Source organism: Taudactylus pleione, unplaced genomic scaffold (genome assembly GCF_031769625.1).
Source record: "Taudactylus pleione unplaced genomic scaffold, aTauple2 ptg000706l, whole genome shotgun sequence".
Lineage (NCBI taxonomy): Eukaryota > Metazoa > Chordata > Amphibia > Anura > Myobatrachidae > Taudactylus > Taudactylus pleione.
The window spans coordinates 651,353-676,579 of NW_028285108.1; the positions used below are offsets into that span (position 1 = coordinate 651,353).

The window sequence follows — 25,227 nt, forward strand, 5'->3', positions numbered from 1 at the left end:
TTGAGAAAAGACACTTAAAATGACAGCTGTATTATTTGCATTTGGTCTGGGGCAGTTGCAAATAACTGATGATGGTATTCGTCAGCACTGGCCAACAGCTTGTGATTGGCTATTTGCAAATGCTTTCATCATCACTTGAGCCTATTTCAAGCGTATATGTAAGTGTGTTTCCTCTTCAAATACAACTATACTGAAAAAGGACACAAGTTTAGCTTTTTATATTATGCTAAACCACATTTTGATTACTGTGGTCACAGAAATATATCATTAAATCTTTCCAAAAGTACTTTTGATTGTTAGAGCACTATGGAAGGCAAAATGGCTGAGGCACAGCGCCAAATCTGCCTTAGTACTGCAGTGTGCCTTGCTTTGCACGCGTTCACTCAGATTTCCACCAAATTGCTTATACTTATGGAGCAAAATTTCAGCATTTGTAGAGTAGCAAAATATTGGGAAGGAATTAGGCAGTGATGGCTTTCCTTAGGAAAGATACATTAGATTTGCGGAACAAAGCAAGACCATGATTTAATTTTTGTGGAACAAGTTTGTTAAAAAACCTCAGTTTTCTCTTTCAGATTTTCGCGGGTCTCAGTTTCATCTGCTGCAGTCTGCAAAGTCTTTTTCTGGTACTCCTCATAGTTTGAAGCAGCTGAACCGAGAACTAAGAACATCCATGGAGGGGAAATATAAGGAAATAGCAGAGGTAGCAATATTATTATTATATTGTTTTCATCTAATTCTTCTATTAATATCTACTTCTGTCACTTAGTGCTACCTAGTGTTTTGTTATCCCACAGGAGCTCTTCAGTCGTTCCCTCGCTGACAGCGACATGCGTTCTGCGCCATATGAGTTTCCAGAGGAGAGCCCCATTGAGAAGCTTGAGGAAAGAAGACAACGTCTGGAGCGGCAAATAAGCCAAGATATTAAGTATGTCCAATTAATGTACTACAGGTAATAGAGAAAACTATGAGAAATCTTAAATGGATAATAAATGTGAAAAACAGCTTACAAATAAAGTAGTGCTAGGAGTGAGTAGACCTAAGAGATAGAGCCTATATATATATATATATATATATATATATATATATATATATATATATATATACCAAAAAGGACCCTGCACTCGCATACATAAATAGTAACTCGTCGGGGTGCTTCCAAGGACACACGGTCCCTATATAGTCCAAGAAATATCCAATAAGGAAGGATGCACTCTCCTTTTTAAAAATGTAGAAGCAATTTAATCTTGTTATGAAACAGCATAATAATCGCAGAGAATATTGCAATGTGATCAGTCGACGTTTCGGTTCCCAAATTAACCTTTCTCAAGACCTTTTCAAATAGTAGACATCATAGACATCATTTCAGATAGTGGTCATCAGATATGCAATAGCAAAATTCTGTGCAAATTACAAAAAACACAAAAAACTTGTCTAGCAGGCTCCAAAAATACTAGAAATCACATATACACCCGTGTGGGAAGAGAAACACCTTTTCCTTCACAAGAGAAATTACACCAATAATCAGTGCACGTAGTGGTCAAAGCCTCTGTATGCAAGGTAATAGATAAATACCTCATATAATAAGTACATATTCCCCCAATAAGGTAGGGTTCCAAATATGTGTATACTCCTGTAAATGGACAGTAGGTAAAAAGTATGAAAATATATAGTTGGACAAATGACTCAATATAAAATTGAATGAATTGGTAATCGTATCTACCTAAAAGCTCATCATATCAGCTTCTAGAGCACACTATAGGCGCTGGGTATATGGTCATCATAGTCTGCAAAGTAGCATTAAAGATAAAATAAATGATAAATGCCTATATATATATATTACTATTACAAGTAGTCCTGCACTCTCAATCAAAAATGTTCAATATATCATATCACTATATATATAGTGATATGATCGGGGTAGGGGGTCCCTCTCCTGGGGTAGATGGACACCTCCTTACACACAGCAGCCATGTGACAGCACTCCAGTCGTGGGTTTCCATGCAAGCTGGTCGGTGCCAGTTTTTATTGTGCAACACGAATAATCAAATAAACAAAACATAAAATAAATCCTAGCCTGTCTGGGCTCTAGCTAGACAGTAGCTTCCCTCACTAACAGAACACTAAAACAAGTTCACGTCCACAACACCTTCAGGTTTGTATCAAACAGTGTCTCAGTGCAAGCTAACCTGCAGGCCTGCTCTCCCAGGTGTGCGACACTGCACCAAGAAATTACACAGCTTTAATGAGCCACTTCCAGGTGTAATCACTCATTAGCCTGCTCTCAGGCTGAAAGGCCTAACACCTGAAACGGCCCTGTGGATGGAGCCCTCCCTTCTCTCTCACATCCACTCCCCCAGGACCCATTATCCAGCTTTTACCAAAAGCTGACAGTCAAACCTGTTTGTAAAACAGACTTCTCCTGGGGGCTAAAACACATAGGACAGGAACCTGGGACACACATAGAAGCCATTCCACACTTATCCAGTGCTTCTATCACATATCCCTCCCCTTTGTTTTGACCTGTGGTGCGGAACAACTGCAGCCCCCAAAAAATGGACACGTGACAAAGCATCTGCATTGGCCAGCTGGCTTCCTGGCCTGTGTTCTATTTAAAGGTTTGTAATGCCAAGAACCACCTTGTTATTCTCGCATTGCTGTCTTTGTTTCCTGACATCCACTTCAAAGGACATGGTCAGTGATCAACCTGAACTTCCTTCCCACCAAGTAATACCTGAGAGTTTCTAACGCCCACTTTATGGCCAATGCTTCTTTCTCGACTGTAGCATAGTTGCTTTCATGTACATTTAATTTCCGGCTTAAGAAAAGAAATCGGGTGTTCTTCTTTGCTTTGGGACAGGATCGCTCCTATGCCTACATCTGACACATCAGTTTGTACAACAAACTCTCTGACAAAATCAGGGGTCACCAGAACTGGTTGGGTACATAATGCTATTTTTAACTCCTGGAAAGCCTCTCTGCTTCAGGACTCCATTCCACCATGACTTTCTGTTTGCCTTTGGTAAGGTCAGTCAGTGGGACTGCAATGGTGGCAAATTGGGTATAAACCTCCTATAATACCGAGTGATCCCTAAGAAGGCTATCACATTCTTAGGGCTTCTTATTCAGGGGTCGAGGCCAGTTTTGTATTGCCTCAATCTTATTGAGCTGTGGCTTTATCAAACCTCTGCCAATGGTGTATCCAAGATACTTTACTTCTTCCATCCCTAGACAACAGTTTTTTGGGTTGGCTGTCAAACCTGCCTTATAGATGGAGTCCAACACTGCTTGTACTCTGGGCAACTGCGACTGCCAATCAGGACTATGAATGACCACATCATCCAGATAAGCAGCAGCATACTGTCTATGGGGCCTTAGAATCCTATCCATCATTCTTTGAAAGGTAGCAGGTGCCCCATGTAGCCCAAAGGGCAACATCTTGTATTGAAACAACCCCTCTGGTGCAGAAAAAGCTGTCTTTTCTTTGGCGTTCTCAGTTAACGGCACTTGCCAATACCCTTTGGTTAAGTCAAGAGTGGTTAAATATCTGGCTGTCTCCAGCCTTTCAATTAGTTCATCCACCCTAGGCATAGGGTAGGCATCAAATTTTGACACACTGTTCAATTTCCGGAAGTCATTGCAGAAACGCACACTCCCGTCGGGCTTTGGAATGAGAACAATGGGACTTGACCACTCACTATGCGATTCTTCAATTACACTCAACTCTAACATTTTTTTAATTTCCTTCAACACTGATTCTCTTTGGGCTTCTGGTAACCTATAGGGCTTTAGGTTAACATTAACCCCTGGGTCAGTGATTATGTCATGTTTAATGACTGTGGATTTCCCTGGTATGTCAGAAAACAGCACCCTATTTTTGATCAGAAATTCCTTAACTTCCTGCTGTTGACTTGCTGAGAGGGTTTTTGCCACTGTCACTTCGGGAACCACGGGCCCTGGGTTACTGGAGGGGCTCGGACGGCTGACAGTGCTGCTCTATCCTTTCAGGGTTTTATAAGATTTACATGGTATATCTGTTCTGGCTTTCTTTTCCCTGGCTGGTAAACTTTATAATTGACATGCCCCACTTTTTCTAAGATTTCAACGGGTCCTTGCCATTTAGCCAAAAGTTTACTTTCCACTGTGGGAACCAACACCAAGACTCTGGGCCTGATTCAGACCCGGTCGCAAGCGCTGAGCGCTCGCAACCGGGTCGATGGTGGCCCAGAGCACATGCGCGAGACCTGGATAGCGACGGGCAAACCGTCGCTCCGGGTCTCACACCAAAGGGGGCGTGCTGTCGATGTTGAGGGACAACACGCCCCCTTCGGTGGGCGGGCCGGGGGGGTGGCTGCCCAGAAGGAGGCGTTCCCATGGGAACGCCTACCGTCTGGGGCCGGCCCCACTGACATCACAAGTGATGTTAGTTGGAGAGCTTTCGGCTCTGTTAGAGCCGAAAGCTCTCTGGGGCTTGCGGCAACGAGACCCTACCACAAGGGTCTCGTCGCAAGCCCGATGGTCGCGATGGTCTCGACCATCAAGACCATCTTCCTGGTCGTTCGCTATAGCTGTGGGTGGTCACCCACAGCTATGCGAGCGGCCAGGAGGCCGTTCTATAAAAAAAACAAAAAAGACAAGCCCTGATTCAGAGCGAGCGCTCTGTCAGAGCGTCTGGCTCTGAATCAGGGCCTCTGTCCCCAGGAGCAAAGTTGCCTAACCGAGCATTGCGGTTGTATACCCTCTGCTGTGCCTGTTGGGCCTGTTCCAAGTGCTCTCTTACTATCTGCACCACAGCAGCAATTCTTTCTTGCATTTGGGAAACATGCTCAATAACTGTTTTATACGGACTGGACTGTCCCTCCCATGTCTCTTTGGCAAAGTCTAGTAGCCCCCTTGTGTGTCTCCCATATAAAAAATCGAAAGGTGAAAACCCGGTGGAGGATTGGGGAACCTCTCTTATGGCCAACAACAAATAAGGCAACAAGTAATTCCAATCTCTACCATTCTTGTCGACTACTTTTCTTAGCATATGTTTTAACGTCTTGTTAAACCTCTCCACCAATCCATCGGTTTGGGGGTGATAGACCGAAGTTCTTAACTGTTCAATTTTGAATAGGCGGCATAACTCTTTCATGACTTTTGACATAAAAGGGGTACCCTGGTCAGTCCGTATTTCCTTAGGTATCCCCAACCTGCTAAAGACATGGACTAACTCTCTAGCAATGGACTTGGTAGTGTAATCCATTATTACCAGAATATATTGATGGCCCCGGGCAGACTTCATTAAGGGTCCAACCAAATCCATAGCTATTCTTTCAAATGGCACCTCTGTAACAGGTAATGGGACTAGAGGACTTTTAAAATGTGGTCTGGGAGCATGATACTGACATTCAGGGCAGGATGCACAAAAGTCAGATACCTCTTTATGGACCCCGGGCCAAAGAAACCTCTGCAAAATCCGCTCAGTGGTTTTCTCTACCCCCAAGAGGCCTGCCGTTATATGACCATGAGCCAGATCTAATACTGTTCTTCTGTATGCTTTTGAACTATTAATAGTTCCATAATATCTTCCCCTTTCTTAGTCACTTGATAGAAAAATTCTTACATACTGCCATGTGTAGATATGACAGAGGACTATCGGGGCCTATGGGTTTACCATCGATCACTTTGACATTCTCCCTGGCTTTTGCCAGAGTAGGCTAATTTAAGTGCTCTACGGCAAAGACCTCTCTTCTGACCTTTAAATCAGGCAGACAATCAACTGGCTCACTAACACTTCCCACCTCAGTGGGAGGCGCATCATTTGGCGAGCCACCATCACTCTCTGCATTCTCTAGTTCGCCAATCATACTAGAAAAAGGGAACATCTCTGACTCTGAAGAAACTTCCTCTGCTACTACACCAGTAACCTTCTCAAACAGGTGAGGGTGATTTACCTCAATATTGCATGATACATTAAGCCATGTACCAAACCCACAGAGACTATCTCGGAACCACATGGTGTCTCGATGTTCACTTCTGCAGTAATATAATACTGAGTATCCCCATGTATGCAGGTCACACCAACAGTTTTCCCCTTATGCTTCAAGGGGTTCACCAGTTCAGCTTTCATAAGTGTAACCAGGCTACCAGAATCTAACAGCGCCTCTACTCGGTTGCCTTCTACAATGAGTACACACATGTGTTTATCTGTCTCAGCCTGCCGGTCAGCAGTACAGGCTGGCTGTGCAAAGAAAGACCCCCTGTGGTTGACATGAGCAGTATCACATTGCACAGGTTCAGAGGTAAGTGAACAATTAGCTGCAATATGGCCGAAGCCACCATATCGGAAACACTGAATCATATTATTATCTAGTCTTTTACGGGGTAGGAACCTTCCTGGCCTGGCTGGCATTTCTCCAGGTTCCACACCCTCAGTCTTAGGTACATTCCAACGCCCAGCACCCTTCTCCCCTGGAACAGTCTTACCAGTGTCGGTGGGAGTTCGCCGACGCGCCATCGGGGCTCGGTGGGGCATACTCAACAGCTCCTCGGCCGCCACGTACCTCTCCACCAGTTCAACTAACTGGTCTGCGGACTTAGGGTCTGCATGGCTCACTCACTTGCGCAGAGTTGCAGGTAGCGATCGCAGATACTGGTCCATCTCGACTCCACGATCTGTGGTCCTGTCAGCGTCTCGGGCTGTAGCCATTTTGTGGTTAGCTGGACGAGGTCATGCATCTGTGAGCATGGAGGCTTTCCCATTTGGAACTCCCAGTGGTGGACTCGTTGGGCACGATCAAATGTGGTGACTCCCAAGCGAGTTAGGATCTCCTGTTTTAGTTTTACATAGTCCTTTGCATCAGCCAGGCACAAATCATAGTAGGCCTTTTGTGGTTCTCCAGATAGGAAGGGTGCCACAAGACTTGCCCACTGTTCCTTGGGCCAACTCTTCCTTTCTGTGGTTCTCTCAAAGGCCGTGAGACATTCCTCAACATCACCACTTCTATAAAAAATGGTGCGTATGGAGCGAGCGTGGGTTGGAGGGTCAGTGGTAGCATCTCCAGACCGGGCTACTAGGTGTTGTACCACCTCCTTTAAGGCCTGGCTGTTTTCCACTATGGCCTGATGGGTTTCCTCGATGGTGACTTGTTGTTGCCTCAGGACTGCCTCCTGAATTTTGTTGGTTTCCTGCTGAGCTGCCGTAGCCTGGAGCAAGGCCTTAACAATGTCCTCCATGTTGTGTTTAGGTGTTGGTTTGAAACAAAACCTGGCTTCTCTAAGCATCTATCGACGCCACCTTCGTGGTCTTCACAGAACACAAGTTGATATCCAACACAACAAACTGGTGTCTGTCACTTTAAATTTTAAATGTAGAATTTTTCCTCTTTCTGCAATTTTCAGTGTGCATTGCCCGCATTCTCCACCAATTGTAATATGATTGGGGTAGGGGGTCCCTCTCCTGGGGTAGATGGACACCTCCTTACACACAGCAGCCAGGAAACAGCACTCCAGTCATGGGTTTTTCATGCAAGCTGGTCGGTGCCAGTTTTTATTGTGCAACACCAATAATCAAATAAACAAAACATAAAATAAATCCTAGCCCGTCTGGGCTCTAACTAGACAGTAGCTTCCCTCACTAACAGAACACTAAAACAAGTTCATGTCCACAATACCTTCAGGTTTGTATCAAACAGTGTCTCAGAGCAAGCTAACCTGCGGGCCTGCTCTGCCCGGTGTGAGACACTGCACCAAGACATTACACAGCTTTAATGAGCCACTTCCAGGTGTAATCTCTCATTAGCCTGCTCTCAGGCTGAAAGGCCTAACACCTGAAACGGCCCTGTGGATGGAGCCCTCCCTTCTCTCTCACATCCACTCCCCCAGGACCCATTATCCAGCTTTTACCAAAAGCTGACAGTCAAACCTGTTTGTAAAACAGACTTCTCCTGGGGGCTAAAACACATAGGACAGGAACCTGGGACACACATAGAAGCCATTCCACACTTCTCCTGCGCTTCTGTCACTATATATATATATATATATATATATATATATATATATATATAAATAGATAGATAGATAGATGGGTAGATGTACTAAGCCTTGGAGAGAGATAAAGTACCAACCAATCAGCTCCTAGCTGTCATTTTTCGAACACAAAATGGGTATTAGTGAAACAACAGAGAAGCTGCAAAATATCTATTCAGCGCTATTGTGAACCAATGAGTAAAGTGGATGGCATAATAGCACAAATTAAATAAGTAAATCTCTTTTAGGTCTGTATTATTTCAGACAACCTAATGTTATTTCACATTCCGCCTTCCTCCTTTTTCTAACTGTCCCAATCTATGTTTTCCTCTTCCATTATTGATTTTTCCATAGACTTGAACCTGATATTTTACTTAGAGCTAAACAGGACTTTCTGAAAATAGACAGCAGCTCAGACTTACAGTGAGTTACTCAATTTTTTTCTTACTTACCAGCACTTAATCAGTCTTACCTATTACTTTCACCATCATTTGTGTCATTTATTATTTAAACCCTTTTTTTCTTTTGTGATTATATCCCTTTTATGTTCTCTGTTAACTCTTTCCGCACCTGCTATTCTTTCTCAGGTTATACAAAGAGGAACATGAAGACTTAGTGGATCATTTCTCTAATGAAAATATGATTGAAAGAGAATATTTGAGAGTGGCCATATCGGGGGATGAGAAGTGTGGGGTAAGTGTGTGGGACTGTAATAACACTGTACCGGCTATGGGATGCTTTCTTCACTAGGATAAGGCCTAAGGCCTGATGTTGTACTGTGCGCTAGTGAACACCATGGTGGACTTAGCTGCCCACCATGGTGTAGTCTCTGTACTGAGTGTATAAGAAAAAAAAATTGGGGCATCACAAGCTTCTCCCAAAAGTATTAGTTTATTGTGTAACATAAAATAGAGTTAAACCTTAACCTACAAACTGAAAGCACAATTACACTGAGACATCCTACAGGTAAATTGTGTTAGATTGCTACCAACCCATCTATAGTCTTCTGTCTATTTTTTTAGCAAAATGTCCCAATTTTAATTATTTTATTTTCTGTAGTGAAACCCTTTTAAAGGACTACAAAGGCACAATTTTCCATATATAAAAGAGCTAGTATCAATCACAAATATTTGTGTGTTTCAGAAGCTTTTTTTGGAACTACAGATGTGTCCTTACACATCTTTGCTGTAGTCGCGACAAAAAGCTCTTCTCGGCGTGCCAGGTCCCGTGAGACTCTGCTAGCATCTGACATCTTTTTTGTGTCTTTTTTTGTCGAAAATACGTCTGAACGCACCAGCAGACTGTGCTGATTAATTTGATATGTGTCCGACGCTAGCAAAGTTGCCTGGGACCTGGCGGCTCACTCACCAAAGGCAAGTCACTCTGCTTGGCAGATTGAGGCTAGATGTATGAGGATTCATCTTTATGTATAATTCATGTAAAGTTACAATAAGTGAGAAACTGTCCTTCCTATGCACATAAAGCCTCCAATATATATATATCTTGGAGGACACAGACACTGATTCATTCCTAATCTGAAGTGCCTGGTAATAGAATGTAGTGGCCAATATCACAGGCTTTGTAATGTTCCAACTATCGCCAATTGTTTGTTGCATTCTCCAATTTGTTGGATTAATCAATACGAACTTCAAACTAAAGGGGGGTATCCACTAGGCAATATTGGCAGGCAATTGCACAGTAACGACGTCATTCTCGTGCAATCGCCCGCAAATCGGGCATGTAAATGACAAAAACGACCAGCGATGCACGTGCCCGCTCGTCGTTTTTGCCATCTATCATCGCCCGTACATGCTAGTCAACCTGACGATCCCGTCAGGTTCAGCATGTACCGGGAGCAATAGAGAGCACTTACTGTTCTCTTCTTGCTGCCGCCGGACCTCTCTGCAATACATGGGAAAGGAAACAAACAGTCACAGCCTGATGACGCCGGACACTCACAACATGTGAGTGTCCAGCGTCATGACTGTTTGTTTCCCTTCCCCTGTGTTGCAGAGAGGTCCGTGTCTTGATCTCATGCTGCCTAGACTGAACGAGTGAACGTCCAGTCTAGGCACATCACTAGATATACAAACGAGAGCACGATTGCAAAGTCGTAATCGTGCTCTCGTTTGTATATCTAGTAGTTGATACCCGCCTTTACTCAGAGATTGCAGTCTTCAGGTTTTGTCCTATACTTTTAGTTAGACCAACTCTAAATTGTATTGTATTGTCCATATTAATCAAAAGCATCATGTGAATATGATCACTTCAATTTACTTTTCTATAAATGTTCTACTTAGCACTTTTCCTCACTTTTAAAGGCTCTAAGGGAGGGGAATTTAATTGTTTAGCGCTGCTGCAGCTCCCATCTTCAGTGACTGAGAGCAATTCAATTTGTTTTAAACAGCTAATCCTGGTGCATTTGGACGTGACATGCGCGACAAGTAATGGACGCGCGCAGCACTCTCGCCCTTCAGCAAAACAATTGAATATCGCCCGTAGGGCACCAATAAACAGTTGAATTCCCCCCTAAATCATCAAAATTCTTTTACCGCCACAAGCTGTGTTAAAAATTACCATGCTGGGAGACTAAAAGCATATGTGCTCCTCCTAATAGGAGAGGCATAACTTGGAGAACCAGTTGAATCTTTTCCGGTCTCACTGGAACAGTGTACAATGTTCCCCAGAAAGTGTTTAGATATTGCTTGGCAGCAGTTGATGGTTTACAAAATCTCTAATGTCACTCTGACAAAGGTACAGTAAGTGGAATGGGTATGAAATACTGCCGGTCGCATGGCCGGCGATTCGATTCCCGTCAGCGGCAGCCCGACAGGAGCAGAGTGTGACGCAGCGGAAGCCCGACAGCGCTGGAAATCCCGATCGTGGATAGGTAAGTATCCACTAACCTAACCCCCCTAACCCTCCTTAGGGGTGCCTAACCCTAACTTCCCCCCCAAGTGCCTAACCCTAATCCCCCCTCTAAGTGCCTAACCCTAACCACCCCCTTCCCTGATACCTAAACCTAAGTCCCCCGGGGAGGTGCCTAACCCTAAGTCCCCCCCGCAAGCCCTAAACCTAATCCTCCCCCCCCCCCCCCCCGCGCGGCTGTCCGCTCGCGGCGCCCGGCATCACTACGATCGAGATGCCGGGCGCCGGTCTCCCGGCGTCGGGGAAATGCGGGCGTCTACATCTAGGGAAGCCGGCTGCCGGTATATAGGCAGTCGGCTTCCCGATTGTTTCCCCAGTAAGTGGTGCAGAAACTTTCAAAATAAGTTGTTCCATAATTATCCTACAAATGTTAAAAGACCTGTTTAATTGTAAAGTTATTGCTATTATTAGTAATCCAGATAATGTTATAATGCATGTTTTAGTAATTACATGATTGTGTATTATAGAATCTGAGACCTGTTCCTTTATTTGCAGGTGCCATTCACAGACCTGCTGGATGCAGCCAAGAGTGTGGTGAGGGCTTTGTTCATTCGTCACAAGTACATGAACCTGTCCATGCAAAGCTTTTGCAGGACCACTGTCCAACACTTAAAGAAACTTAGTGACAAGACTCTGGACAGCCCACTACAGGAAGAAGGGGCTGACACCCCTGTGGCTCAAGGTAAAAAATAATGAACTTGGGTGCCTGTGCCTGTTTCATGTAATGGCTATATCTCTACATATAGCTAAATCTTCAAATTCTGTTGCTTTATATACTCAACACAATGTATCTTTTTTCATAGATGCTCCTGTGCACCCTCCTTTCTCTGATCAGCATCCCTATGAAGTGTGTGACCCCAGTACAATGCCTCCTGACTTGGGCTTTGGTCTGAAGATGGTAGATGGTGTGGTTTATGTGTACACAAAGCGTGATGTCACTGACACGTACGAATCTTTATTATTGCTTTGTAATGTGCCGACTACTGCTTCATCTTATTTTATTTCAATACTTGTGAAAACTGTTTCCGATTTTAAAACAGCTAATGGTGGTGTGGGGCTTACCTATTCTGGGCACTGCTTACTTTTACCCGTTTGCCTGCAGAGAGATGGATTGTCAGCCTCTACAGTTATCATTAGATACACATTTCTTGAGCATGTATCTTACCAAGAAAGCAGGGACTTTTCTTGTCAAAGCTATACTTTTTTCCGACAATTAGGTCAAATGAACTCTTACCACTGTATTCCAACTGTTGCGCATAAGTTTTTAGGCCCCTTTCTTGCTCTGCTATGTCTGCCGAGTTTAATATATCAACCCATTTTCTTGTCATGCTTTCTCTTTCAGGAACACAGAGCTAGATCTCCCATACCCAGATCTCCAGGAATTTATAGCTGATATGAATGTCCTGATGTCTCTTATTATCAATGGCCCGATGTGAGTAGCATAGAGCACCGGAAGAGGAAACACATGATTCATTAACAGAAAAATGTTTTCTTCTTTCTGGAGAGCATGTCATGTGCTGTTAGGAAACACAGCTGATGAGAGTTGTGCCCCTCACTATATAACACCAATTCTGTTTGCCTTTTTAGTAGCCTTCTGATACCCTTTGTCTTGTTGAATCTTTTTATTCTTGTGCTTTGCCATCACATGTTGCCCTGCTTCGCCATTGTCATCTCCTTCTTCCCTTTTCTGTTGATCTTAAATGCCCACAGTAAGTCATTTTGCTACCGCCGGCTGCAATACCTGAGCTCCCGCTTCCAGATGCATGTTCTGCTCAATGAGATGAAGGAGTTGGCTGCTCAGAAGAAGGTGCCACACAGAGACTTTTACAACATACGTAAGGTGTGCACATTTCTGACCTCCGACCTTTGCCTGTTGAAACAGAGTATAATGTATTATTTACTTGGACCTTTTCATTTACAGGTGGACACACATATACATGCAGCATCCTGTATGAACCAGAAGCACCTGCTGCGATTTATCAAGCGGGCTATGAAAAAGAATAATAAAGAAATTGTGTATGAGGAGGGGGGCAAAGAGCAGACACTGCGCCAAGTCTTTCAGAACATGAACATAACAGCATATGACCTCAGTGTGGACACTCTGGATATGCATGCGGTGAGATAGAAAGCTGGCTACACATAGTGCAGTATCATACACTGCAATATTATAAGAGGTTTTTAACTCATGTCCCAGCATCTGACCCCCACTGTCCAATAGTAATCAGATGGAAACTGATTTGATCATCCTCAGACATGTTGGTAAATGCCTTTAGATTGTGGCTGCTATTGGCTTGTGTGCATGTACAACCATCCCCAGTATACTGACTACTCTAGTGATGCTGAAGGACAATGGCTTGAGTTTTGAACAGGGTGCTGACCATTGAGGCGGGCATTCATATAATGCCACTCAGTAGTGCCCCTTATTCATATTATTCCACACAGTAGTGTCTCTTATTCACATTATGCTCACATTATTCACATTATGCCACACAGTAGTAACTACTTTATAGAAGAATGCATTAAAATCGGAACTACAATGGGTGTGATGTGTGCCCATTCCTTTCTGATAGCTACACTGCAGCAGAGACTGTGACTCTCGGCTTGATACTTAAATGCAGTAAGAGGACAAAGAGCCCATTGGCCGGTAGTAGCACGTATAAACAGGAGAGGAGCCATTAACTATATGGGGCCACTGAGGAGAGTGTATAGGGGCGCTGGGTGTAGGTAAGTGATCAGAACATCTGGATAAAGGAACCTGACTATAGAATGGAGGTCCCTACCCAGGGGCGGATTAGGCCACCGGGAATGCGGGAGAGTTACCGCCGGGCCGGTCCCATGCACCACTCTGCCGGGCTGGACGGCTGCTGCCACGATCGAAGCTCAGCTCCAATCAGGCAGCTGTCAGAGCAAGGCTGGTAGCTGTAAAGTTAATGGTCACGGACGGGACGGGAGGGCTGCTGCACATGCTCACTCAGACACTGCAGCTCCTCCCATGGCCCTAGAGCTAGTGGGTCATGGCCCCACCTCCAGCTGTGACAGCCAGCAATACAGGAGCTGGTAAGTTGCCAGGGACACGCAGCCGAGTTGGGGTGGGCGAGCCACACAGAGTTGGGGTGGGCTGCGCTGAAGGACACTGGGACACTTACTCGGCTGGTCCTATTTTAAATGCTTTGTGTCAGTGAGTCCCTCCCCTCTGTCATTGTGGAGGATGATGTTTTGTTTTTTTATTACAGTAGGAGTTGGTTGTGAGGCAATTGCTCTGTTGCACGGCCCCTACCTTTCAACTTCCCCCATACAATGTGACTGTGTGAGACTGTGAGTCGAGACACTGACTCATCATCTCCATCCTCTGCACAGCGGGACTCCTCCCCTTCCTCTGTGCAGTGTTACAGTACCTCCCCTCATTCATCTGCACAGCGGGACTCCTCCCCTTCCTCTGTGCAGTGTTACAGTACCTCCCCTCATTCCTCTGCACAGCGGAGCTCCTCCCCTTCCTCTGTGCAGTGTTACAGTATCTCCCCTCATTCCTCTGCACAGCTGGGCTCCTCCCCTTCCTCTGTGCAGTGTTACAGTACCTCCCCTCATTCCTCTGCACAGCGGGGGTCCTCCCCTTCCTCTGTGCAGTTTTACAGTACCTCCCCTCATTCCTCTGTGCAGCTGGACTCCTCCCCTTCCTCTGTGCAGTGTTACAGTACCTCCCCTCATTCCTCTGCACAGCGGGGCTCCTCTGTGCAGTGTTACAGTACCTCCCCTCATTCCTCTGCACAGCGGGGGTCCTCCCCTTCCTCTGTGCAGTGTTACAGTACCTCCCCTCATTCCTCTGCACAGCGGGGCTCCTCCCCTTCCTCTGTGCAGTGTTACAGTACCTCCCCTCATTCCTCTGCACAGCTGGGCTCCTCCCCTTCCTCTGTGCAGTGTTAAAGTACCTCCCCTCATTCCTCTGCACAGAGGGGCTCCTCCCCTTCCTCTGTGCAGTGTTACAGTACCTCCCCTCATTCCTCTGCACAGCGGGGCTCCTCCCCTTCCTCTGTGCAGTGTTACAGTACCTCCCCTCATTCCTCTGCACAGCGGGGCTCCTCCCCTTCCTCTGTGCAGTGTTACAGTACCTCCCCTCATTCTTCTGCACAGCAGGGCTCCTCTCCTTCCTCTGTGCAGTGTTACAGTTCCTCCCCTCATTCTTCTGCACAGCAGGGCTCCTCCCCTTCCTCTGTGCAGTGTTACAGTACCTCCCCTCATTCCTCTGCACAGCTGGGCTCCTCTCCTTCCTCTGTGCAGTGTTACAGTACCTCCCCTCATTCCTCTGCACAGCGGGATGTTGTTGTTCCTCCAAGTTCCAACAGCTAAGTTAATGATTAGGGAGTCAGGTATGATCATATGGGAGAAGGGTTTAATAATCTTAGCAGTTATGTTCATGCATGCCTGGCCCTGTGTGCATTATATCCAACCCCTGCAATACTTTTATTATTGTACTGTATGCACCAGGTGGGGGCACTGCAGGGGACCTGTGCCCACCTCAGCTGGCAGTTCCACTACCCCATTTCCAGCACTAAGTGATATGACTGGGCATGGCTCTCTCTTCCCTCTCTCTGTAGCTTTCTTCTGACTGACTGTCCCTTTCTTCTGTCTGTCTCTCCTTCTTCTGTTAGTCTCTTCCCTCTGTGTCTCTCTTCCTACTGTCCTCTCACATCCTCTGTCTGTCTCTTCCCTCTTTCTTTTTCTCCTTTCTGTGTCTCTGCCAGTATTGTGTTTCAGTTGAATATATGTATTGGAGTTTTTAGGGCACTCTATCTGTGGGGGTACTTGCATTTATTGACAGTATTGTATTTCTGTTGCATATATGTATGTATTGGAGATTTTAGGGTACTCTGTGGTGGTACATGCATTTATAGAGGAGACTTTATTTAGTGCATACAGCCGCTTACATTGGACAACCCTTACTTATTTTCAGAATAGATAAACTGTCATCTGTCAGTGTCATACCCATTTAATGCCAGTCGCTGAGGTGTGAGGATGTATTGCTGATGAGTATAGATGCGAGCACAGGTAGGTCGTCTTACATCTAGCCTCCTTGCGAGTTAAACAGCCCTTGTAGTCGCGCCATGCCGTGGCGTGACTCAGTAGTGCTGAGCATCTTTTGTGCAACTTTTACCTTCAAATGCGGCTTTTTTACACAGTGATGTGAATAGATAGCACAAGCTGCTTCTGCTGATTTAAATTATATGCAGCATGCCTATGTTCTGTGAGCGAGTGCGAGTGTATCTGCATGCAAAACGCTACGTTACAGTGTCAGCGGCTGTAACACTAATGTAGAGTTTAGCATGCAGATGCAGACGCACACAGAATATAGGCATGCTGCAAATATCATTTTAATCAGCAGAAGCTGCTTGTAGTATCTAGTCGCATCACTGTGTAAAGAAGACACATGTGAAGGTAAAGAGTCGCCCAAAAGTCGCTCGGCGCTACCAAGTCACACGGACATCCCGCGTTATGTGTGGCTCGACTTGTAGCGCATGGAGCATAGATGTATGTGGACACATCTGGAACTGTTTCTTATTTGTGGATTATTGTATGTACTTCAACAAATTGAGAGGAAAAAAGCTGCCTGTTATCTGTCTTTATCTCTTTGTAATGAGGATGTTAACGGTGGTCTCCAGAGCATGGTGCTCAGGGTTGATGCATGGTGCAGCACGATCCATTCCCTTGAGCTGATGCGTATAACAACGACTATGCATAGAGCATTGTTATTACAGAAACTCCTATATGGTCAGTGAGTGGCGAGAATGCACAGCAATGGCCAATGTATTTGTTTTATTACTGTGGGGGCCCCTGTGTGGGTCAATGTGAGGGACAATGTGTGTGTGTTATCCTGTGAGGGACAATTTGTGTGTGTTTTTTTCATGTGCAATGTTTTTCGTCTGCGCATGTGTCTGAGTTGCAACGAGCATACATCCTGATGGTGTTCATACAGAGTTGCAGCACAGATTCAGATACATGCACAAGGAAGTGTATTCCTGGGTTACATAGGGTTAGCTGGTCAGACGTAGATGAAACACTGTGTTATTAAAGTGACACGGGCGTGTTATTGGAGTGACACGGGCATGTTGCTTAAAGTGATTGTGTACAGAGCATCTGTAGACACTGCAAATGGGCATCTCAGTCCTGGCACTTTTGGATACACGGATGTACACCAGGGAAGCGCTTTGTAGCGGCACTAGAATAAAGTCACTACACAACTGCAGTAAAAGACGCAAAGAAGTTTGCAACTGCTTCCAACTCAGAATCAGGCCCTGTGAGGGGGTTTCCACCCCCCTCAACAGACCCCACCCCCTTGTCAGATCCCGCCTCAATTTGGGCTGCATCCAGAAGTTTCCCGGGCTTGTTTTCCATCCCAATCCACCCCTGTCCCTGCCTACATGTGAGCCAGTGCGCTGAGTTTTCTTTTACACCAGACATCGTTTATGAAAGAATATTTCAAAAGACACATCTGCCAATAGTTAATAAATAGTTCAACACCTATTACAGTTAGAAATCATTTGCACATAGTGCACTTGCGCAAAGTGATACATAAAGTTAAGTTACATATAATTATAATTTTATTTTGTGTAGTGGCGTAAGGACAGTGTTTTTATTTTATAAGCTGTTTGTTAAGTTTAGTAAAGCTTTAAAATAAGCCTTATATAACTTGTATGAGTTTATGAGATGGTCTTACTCTACTTTTGATTTTTACAGACTATATAATGATGCCATGGATTCCTTGGATAGATAGGGTTCATTATCTTGAATCTTGTTTGCCAGATTTAGAGGCAGTTTACAAATGCATATGCTTTTGTTTTTTTAAAAGCTTATTTTCTTCTGGATTAATGGCAATATAAAGATATGTAGGATCTATCTAGAGAAATGGTAAAGTATGTTCATCTAAAATCAAAATTTGCTGTGTCACCCAGTCACACTTCTCATGTGAATGTAATGTAGCAGTATTTAAGGCTGGACTATTTCATGAAATGTTATATGTGCCCATGTCAGCAGATAGCATCACACATAAACAAGGGAACATAGCGGTCATATCTAGCACCTAAACCATATTCTAAGGTAGAGAATATTACACATATTTGGTAAATAAACAGGAAAAATATGGAAACACATTTTATTGACATAAATTTCTTTAATAACCAATATAAAATTGACTGTCTTAATAAGCACGTAGTAAATATGCTAAAATACATCTGTTTTATCTAAAATACAGGACAGAAATACCTTCCATCGCTTTGACAAATTTAACGCCAAATACAATCCAATTGGCGAGTCCACCCTGAGAGAAATCTTCATCAAGACAGATAACAAGGTGTCTGGAAAATACTTTGCCCACATTATCAAGGTAAATCCTAATGCTATATCAGTGCAAATGTAAAATGGACCTACTATTAGCTATAGGTGATTATAGTCTATGGTGGGTATTCAATTTGGATGCAAAAAGTCGGAATCGGTGATAAATTATCACCGATGACGTCATTTTCGCATGTTTCAATTATTCCCGTATTCAATTTCAAAGACTTTTCGCAGATAAAAAAAAGTGTTTGAAAAAAACAGGGATAACTTTTCACCATGTTTTAAATGGCGAAAAAAAGTGCAGAATTGGGGTTTAGGGGTGCAGGCTTAAAAAAAATAGCCTGCACCCCTGGGACTGTCATTTAAAAATAAACTGTGTCAAAAAAAAGTAAAAAAAAAAATAGGAACACCCCCAAAAAATTAATAAAAAATTTGGAGTAAAAAAAAAAAGTGAAAACAGGGTTTAAAAATAGGGAAATAGGTTCATGGGTGTTCTGCAAGTATGCAGCAGGTGTTTTCTAGGATAGGCTATTAGCGGCAGGTGCATTATTGCAGAATTTTTATAAAATGACTTTAAGGACTTAAAAATTTGCTAGTACCCATTTTCATGTACCCCAAATTTGATGGGAACACTTAAAAAAAACGAAAAAAATGACTCAAGTGCTCTTCTGCATCACTTCTTCGATGTCGGGAAAAAACACCTGCCTCAGCTATTTAAAAATCCGACTTTCATTTGCAGGCAAAAACGGGGGTACCCATAGTGATCCCCCATGTCTGGACATCTTTAGGGGAGGGTCCTACAATTATTACCCGAAAATTCCCATTTTTTTTCGTAGATCCCAATTCGCGGGTCCCGTTTTCGCTGATTTTAAATTGAATACGGGGATAAAGCGGGCACGTGCCCGTTACTTTATCCCAGGAAAAGCTCCGATGTGGAGTTAAAAGTCCAGCACGGAGTTTTTGCTTCCAAATTGAATACGGGCTTAAAGGCGGGTATCCACTATAGATATACAAACTTGAGCATGGTTACGACATTGCAGTCTTGTTTGTATATATAGTGATGTGCCTAGACTGAACGTTCACTCGTTCAGTCCAGGCACATCCCTCATCCCCGCACAACATGCTGAACCTGACGAGATCATCGGGTTGACCAGCATGTACCGGTGATGTTGGATGTCGGAAACGACCAGCGGGCACGCGCATCGCTGGTCGCTTCCGACCAAAACATGCACGATGCATGTGCGATTTGCAAACGATTGCACGATAATGACGTCGTTATCGTGCAATCGCTTGGTTATTCGCTAAGTGGATACCCCCCTTAAGTGTTTTAAGTTAAAATGCAATGGTGATGAGGCCAAATGAGAAAACACAAAACACTATTATTGCAAATGTTTAATCAGGACCAATGTTTGAATCTTGCCATGTATTCAAACAGAAAAAAGTTTATTATTAATTTTTTTTATTGTAGGATTGTAATTAGAACTTGATATATCACTATTGGTAAATCCATCTATATGACAACATGACTGGATTATTGTGACTATACAGGAAATCTATGCAGTACCAGCAGTTAATAAAGCACTAGTTTACGAACTTCCCCAAACTATGAAGCTGTGATAATCTGTGGTTTAGAAAATGACACCCATAGGATAGAATTATCTACAGTGATCTGTAACCAAGGTACACAGAGCGCTTTCCATGCCACAGTCTGGTGGGATTTGTAAATGTAGAACGAAGTTAGAATACACACTGCTGTCTTTCAAGAGTTATGGAGGGTCTTGCTGCAAATGTGTGATCCTGCGGTTCACAGGCAGGAATGGGTGGAACAGGAGTCCATGGAAACCTAAATTGTCATACAGAAGCAACTAGATTTATACTTTAGAAAATAAAATACAATATATATAAGGCAAAATTAAGTATACTCCAATAATGGATTAAATGGATAGTGTATATTGATAGTTCCAGTCAGATGTGGTGGTTAACCAGTATCTGCAGGTAGAAGTGATGTTGGCCTGTTTTATCAGGTTAGGCTAAAACTTGTTTGCAGCACATTAGCAGTCCCTCTGAGTTTCTGCTTGGAATGGATAACAGGAAGTGCCGACGTTGTCAGGATACATTCACTGCTTGCCAAATTATTTGGCTAATCTTAAATCTTTTACTACTTTTACCAGCTAAAATAATAATAGCTCCCTCTAGCAGAAAAAATATATTTCCAAACTGTTAAATGGATTTTGGTTACTTTTATGGCATATAATAAGAATTAATAGCATATTAGTTGGGAATCGGTATGTAATACTGTCAGAATCCCTGGATCCGACAGGGTTAACCTACCGACACTTGGTGGTCAGTATGCTAACTCTCCCCCTCTCCCTACCCTAACCCTCCCTCCTTGGTGCCTGAACCTAACCCCCACCCCCTAGTGCCTAAACCTAACCTCCCCCTCCCCACACCCTAACCCTCCCTCTAGTGTCTAACCTCTAAACCTAACCCTCCCCCTCACCCCGTTATTTAAATTCGGCATCCCAGCAGTCGGGATGCCAGCGCCAGGATTCTGACCAGCATCGGTATTCTGGTGCCGGTAATGTAAGCGTCGGCATCCAGACCGCCGGGATGCCGAATGCATACCATTTGTTGTCCCACATTATTTTGAAGTTATGTGACATAATGCAATCCATAATAAAAATATATAATAAAAAAAGAATAATGTTTTTTGATTCCTTGTGTAGCTGAAATGGAAGCAGAAATTAATGGAGTGCCTATGGTGAGGCTTGTACACACTGGAACTATCTCGGCTCTGTGATTTGTTTACTGTGAGCTGTGGTTTAGTGAACGCAGCTTTCTGAAAATTGCAAATATAGTTAATTGAACTCTATGAAGAATGTGCCAACAGTAAACTAGAGAAACATTCAGAGTGAACGCTGGACAGAACATGGCCGCAAGGCAACATTCAGTGTTCATGTCTGTCCAAAGTTTGCAATGGGCCCTATTTGCATTATCCGGTTAGGATGCATTCAACAAGATGTAAGTGTAGTTTAGACATACCACACCACCATGCGTAGTAAAGCTGCTATGTGTCTGAATCTGAGAGAGGGGCATAATAACGCCCGATGCACAGAAGTCCCTCCTCTGAGTGGCCCCTTCGCACCCAAGCCCTGCATTTACCTTTTGCCGACAAGCGGGTCCCTTCTCCGCAGCAGCATAATCTTTCTAGTGATATTCGGAAAGATAGTGCATTAGCATGGAAGAGCGGAGAGCTGAGGCTCTTGTACAGTGCCAGAGTGTTTACTGTCACTGGGAATATGATGTAACAGAGGAGGAGCGACCCGGTTGCCGGCCCAAGGTAAGCAGGGCCGGCAACAGAAATTTTGAGGCCCAGTACACTGATATCTCTGGGGCCCCCCCACCACTACCCTCGATCTCGGCACCCATACATCAAAATTCAGTTTCTTATATTTAATTTTACTTTCAGAGGTACTGGTAGTATAAATGTAGAATGCATGGGATGTCATCATAATACCGACCACATGGACTACGGCGCTTAGAATGCCGGCCCTGGAATCCAGACACCTGTTAGAAACCCGGTGCCGGCATCCCGACCGCCAGCATCCCTACGTTAAGTATTTTGGTTTGGAGGTAGGATTAGGGAGTAGGCGCTAGGGGGAGGGTTGGGGATAGGCACTAATGGGGAGGGTTAGGAGTAGGGAGAAGGGTAGGGTTAGGATACTGACCGACAGGTGTCGGTGTCCTAACCCTGTCGGATGCTAGCACCGGGATTCTGACCGCTGGGAACCCGAGCACCGGATTTCCGTACCCAACCCGAATGCACGTTATATATTCCACCAGCTTTGTAATTGCTAATTGCGTATAAGCAGAGGTTGACTTTGAAAAAATATTTTTTTTAATATACAAGTGAATTGAGGAAAGATGTATTACAGGTTACAAGTTACAACAGTAAATAACAATGTGCATGACAAGGGTGTCATGCAGTGTGATGTGAGTGTGTATATTATTCCAAATACATATGCTGTGTTGCTGCTTCTACTATGATGAAGTCATAGGTTGACGAAACGCGCTGAAAAGCTGACTATATTTTATCTCCATGAACTCCTCAATCTTTCTTACTTAAGATAAGCATATTGCAGTTCTCTCCTCCATGTTTTATTTCTAGAACCATTATTACCTTTGTTATACATCTTTATGATAGGCCTAATATGTACTTTGCATATGTTTTTTATTACTTTAGGTGTCATGTTTGTGAATTAAATTTATATATATTTTTTATCAATTATGCATTACCCCTTACTTTAGTTTAGGCACTGTCCTGGGGTTTACTATCTAATTACTAAGCAATTTTTTAGCACTTATTTATTCACTTGTTTTAATTATTTATTATTGGTTGAAGGCCAGCATATATAATTATTTATGTATTTATTCATTTAGCACTTTATGCACCTATACTTACACTTATATATGAGCTTGTGTTTAGAGTTTTTAGTTTAATGATTGATTCAACTGAAAAACACTATATATGAATTATTACGTTTTTTCATATACTTATTGAAATATTTAAATAGTGTGTACTAAGCACTTTTGTCGCTCACTTTTCAACCCCTGTGTACACCATATATATATATATATATATATATATATATAGTGACAGGTTCAGCATAATTTCACATGAGGTAAATGTGGAATATCCAGATCTCCCAGGTTTGGCAGAGCAAAGGCATTAGGAATGTGTAATGTCCAGTTCAGGTGTTACCTCGATCAGAATCTAAAAGGCAGCTGTTTACAGACACCTGTGTGAGGCTGGTTTAAGAACTGCAGAGACCCTGGGGAAACTGAGCCTGACTGTGAGATAGTCGCCCAGCTTATAGGCCCGGGGGTGACTTGTGTTAGGCGTCCTGGACCTGCGAGTCCACTGAAGAAATATTGCTGTTTGGAAGACTTTGTGTAACATCTTGCCTGTGAAACTGCCATATCCTGTATACCTGCTTATGGTGAGCAATAAAGCTACTGATGGATTTTACCCGGTCTATGTGATTCTTGTCACATTTGGCAACCGAACAGGGACTTGCTGGAAATAACTACGCAGCAAGAGCCCAGATACAGTGACTGGAGCCACCCACAGCGGCAGTGAGACGCTTTGCAGGACACTACCCACTGCGCATTGGCTTGGTGAGTGAGTCGCTTTACTAGCAGCTGGGGGGGTGAGTGTGGCAGGCCAGCCATAAAACGGCAGTTGTTCACAGTGATAATTTGTCTGTGTATATGCAAATTGTGTACAATTTAAAAACTGCTTAATTCCTATGTATGTGGTTGAGTACCCAGGGAATGTAGTGCAGTTTTAAAGCCAGCTGTTATAGATTGCTGGATCTGGCTTGCAAAAGAGAATTTATAAAGCCTCCTAAAATTTGTCCATAAAGGGATAAAGCAGTGTAATATGGAGGAATTGATGAAACCATTTGCTGAATTGGCTGTGGGGCAGCAAGCTTTGGCTGCTGGGCAACAAACTGAAATTCAGCTATTACATGCAGCTGAAGTGAGGAAAGGTGGGCAGGAGCAACAGGTGTTACAGAATCTTACTCCATTTGATGACTGTGGCCGGAGGCCGGCCCCACGTGTATAATGGCGGCTGCGGCACTGAAGGGGTTAACCCCAGTGCTGCGGCGCCATTTTTAAACACCCAAATAGGTGCTTGGCGCCCTGTATTTAATGCATTGCCGGCGCTAGGCGCCATGTGTTTAATGTTGCCGGCGCTACCGCCGGGAAGATCTGTGTAGCTGTCGCGGTACAGGAAGGGACCACGGCAGCCTAGTGTGTGCCCGCTGGGGGCCGGCTCTTAGCGCCGCTGCTGCCGGAGACTGGCTCCAGCGGCCGTGGCGCTTAGCGTTAACCCCCGGAGTGCCACACCGGGGGGAGAGCAAGGGAGCCGCTCAGCGCTTCCAGCCGGAGGCGGGGAGCTCCGCTCCCGGCGCTCCGACTGTACACTGGCCGCTGACTGCTGGGGATGGGAGCAGTGCTCCCAGCCCGCCAGCACTCCAGAGCGGCAGGACGCCTCTGCAGCCGGGACAAGCTTGTCCCGGACTGCAAAGGCACAAGCCGCTGTGGTGGCACAGGGACTTAACCCCTGGTGTGCCACATCGGGGAATGACGGGGGCAAGGGAGACGCTCTGCGGCTCCAAGCTGGAGACCAGGAGCGGAGGCTCCTGGTGCTCCAGCGATCCAGCCTCTCAGATGGATGCGGCGCGCGCTGACCCCTGGAGGCAGGGAGCCTAGCAGTTTAACCCTCGGTGCACTGCACCGAGTGGGAGACTGAGGTAGCTGTGCACTGGGGGTCAGGAGCACTGGCTCCTGGTGCCTCAGGGCAGCAAGAAGGGAGCAGCAGCTGAGCGCTGCTGAATAAAGGTACAGCTGCTGCAGCCAGGACATGGTCCCAGGCTGCAGAGCTAAGAGCCCGGTACTGGGGACTGAGAGCTCAGCTCCCAGTATCCCAGCACTGCAGGGCTGATTTAGTAAAGCCCAGCGCTGAGCGCTGGGCACAGTTAAAAGCACACCCCTAGGTACATATGGTTAAATTAAATGTATAATATGAAATGCATGTATGTTAAATGTATAATTTAAGGAAAAGTGCACTTACCTGTGGTCTGTGGAGGTCCAGGGGGATCCGGAGCTGTCTGTGGGCTGCTGGGTCCCCCAGCCTCTTCCCTAGGGGAATAAAATGTTCTCCTATGCAGCCTCATGCCTGGAAGTGGTATGAGGGGGTGCATAGGGAGCTGGCTAATGCAGCCAGCTAATTGGATTTAGGGAGCTTCAAATCGCTTCCCTTCCATGGTCAGGAAACTGTGCCCAGGGACCCTGCTTGCCCACCTCTGGAGCTCAGATTCAGGCAAGGCTAGCAAGTTTGGTCCCTTAGCAGATTCCTGGAAGTCCGTTTTTGGAGGGAGATCCTTATCTTCCCAG

General features: G+C 44.7%; 1 protein-coding gene across 6 annotated transcripts in view; it reads left to right on the plus strand.

The window, feature by feature from the left end:
* The window catches only part of AMPD2 (adenosine monophosphate deaminase 2), a 224,639-nt gene that overhangs the window by 47,432 nt on the left and 151,980 nt on the right, over positions 1-25,227 (plus strand). For 5 of the 6 annotated variants that reach the window (XM_088456455.1, XM_088456454.1, XM_088456453.1 and 2 more), the window contains exons 2-11: positions 576-703; positions 798-928; positions 8,365-8,433; positions 8,598-8,703; positions 11,434-11,620; positions 11,742-11,883; positions 12,281-12,370; positions 12,649-12,778; positions 12,860-13,054; positions 18,182-18,313. In XM_088456455.1, the coding sequence (XP_088312581.1) occupies positions 576-703; positions 798-928; positions 8,365-8,433; positions 8,598-8,703; positions 11,434-11,620; positions 11,742-11,883; positions 12,281-12,370; positions 12,649-12,778; positions 12,860-13,054; positions 18,182-18,313 (1,310 nt within the window). The remainder of the gene's footprint in view (positions 1-575; positions 704-797; positions 929-8,364; positions 8,434-8,597; positions 8,704-11,433; positions 11,621-11,741; positions 11,884-12,280; positions 12,371-12,648; positions 12,779-12,859; positions 13,055-18,181; positions 18,314-25,227) is intronic. The other variant, XM_088456457.1, reaches the window with a different exon arrangement.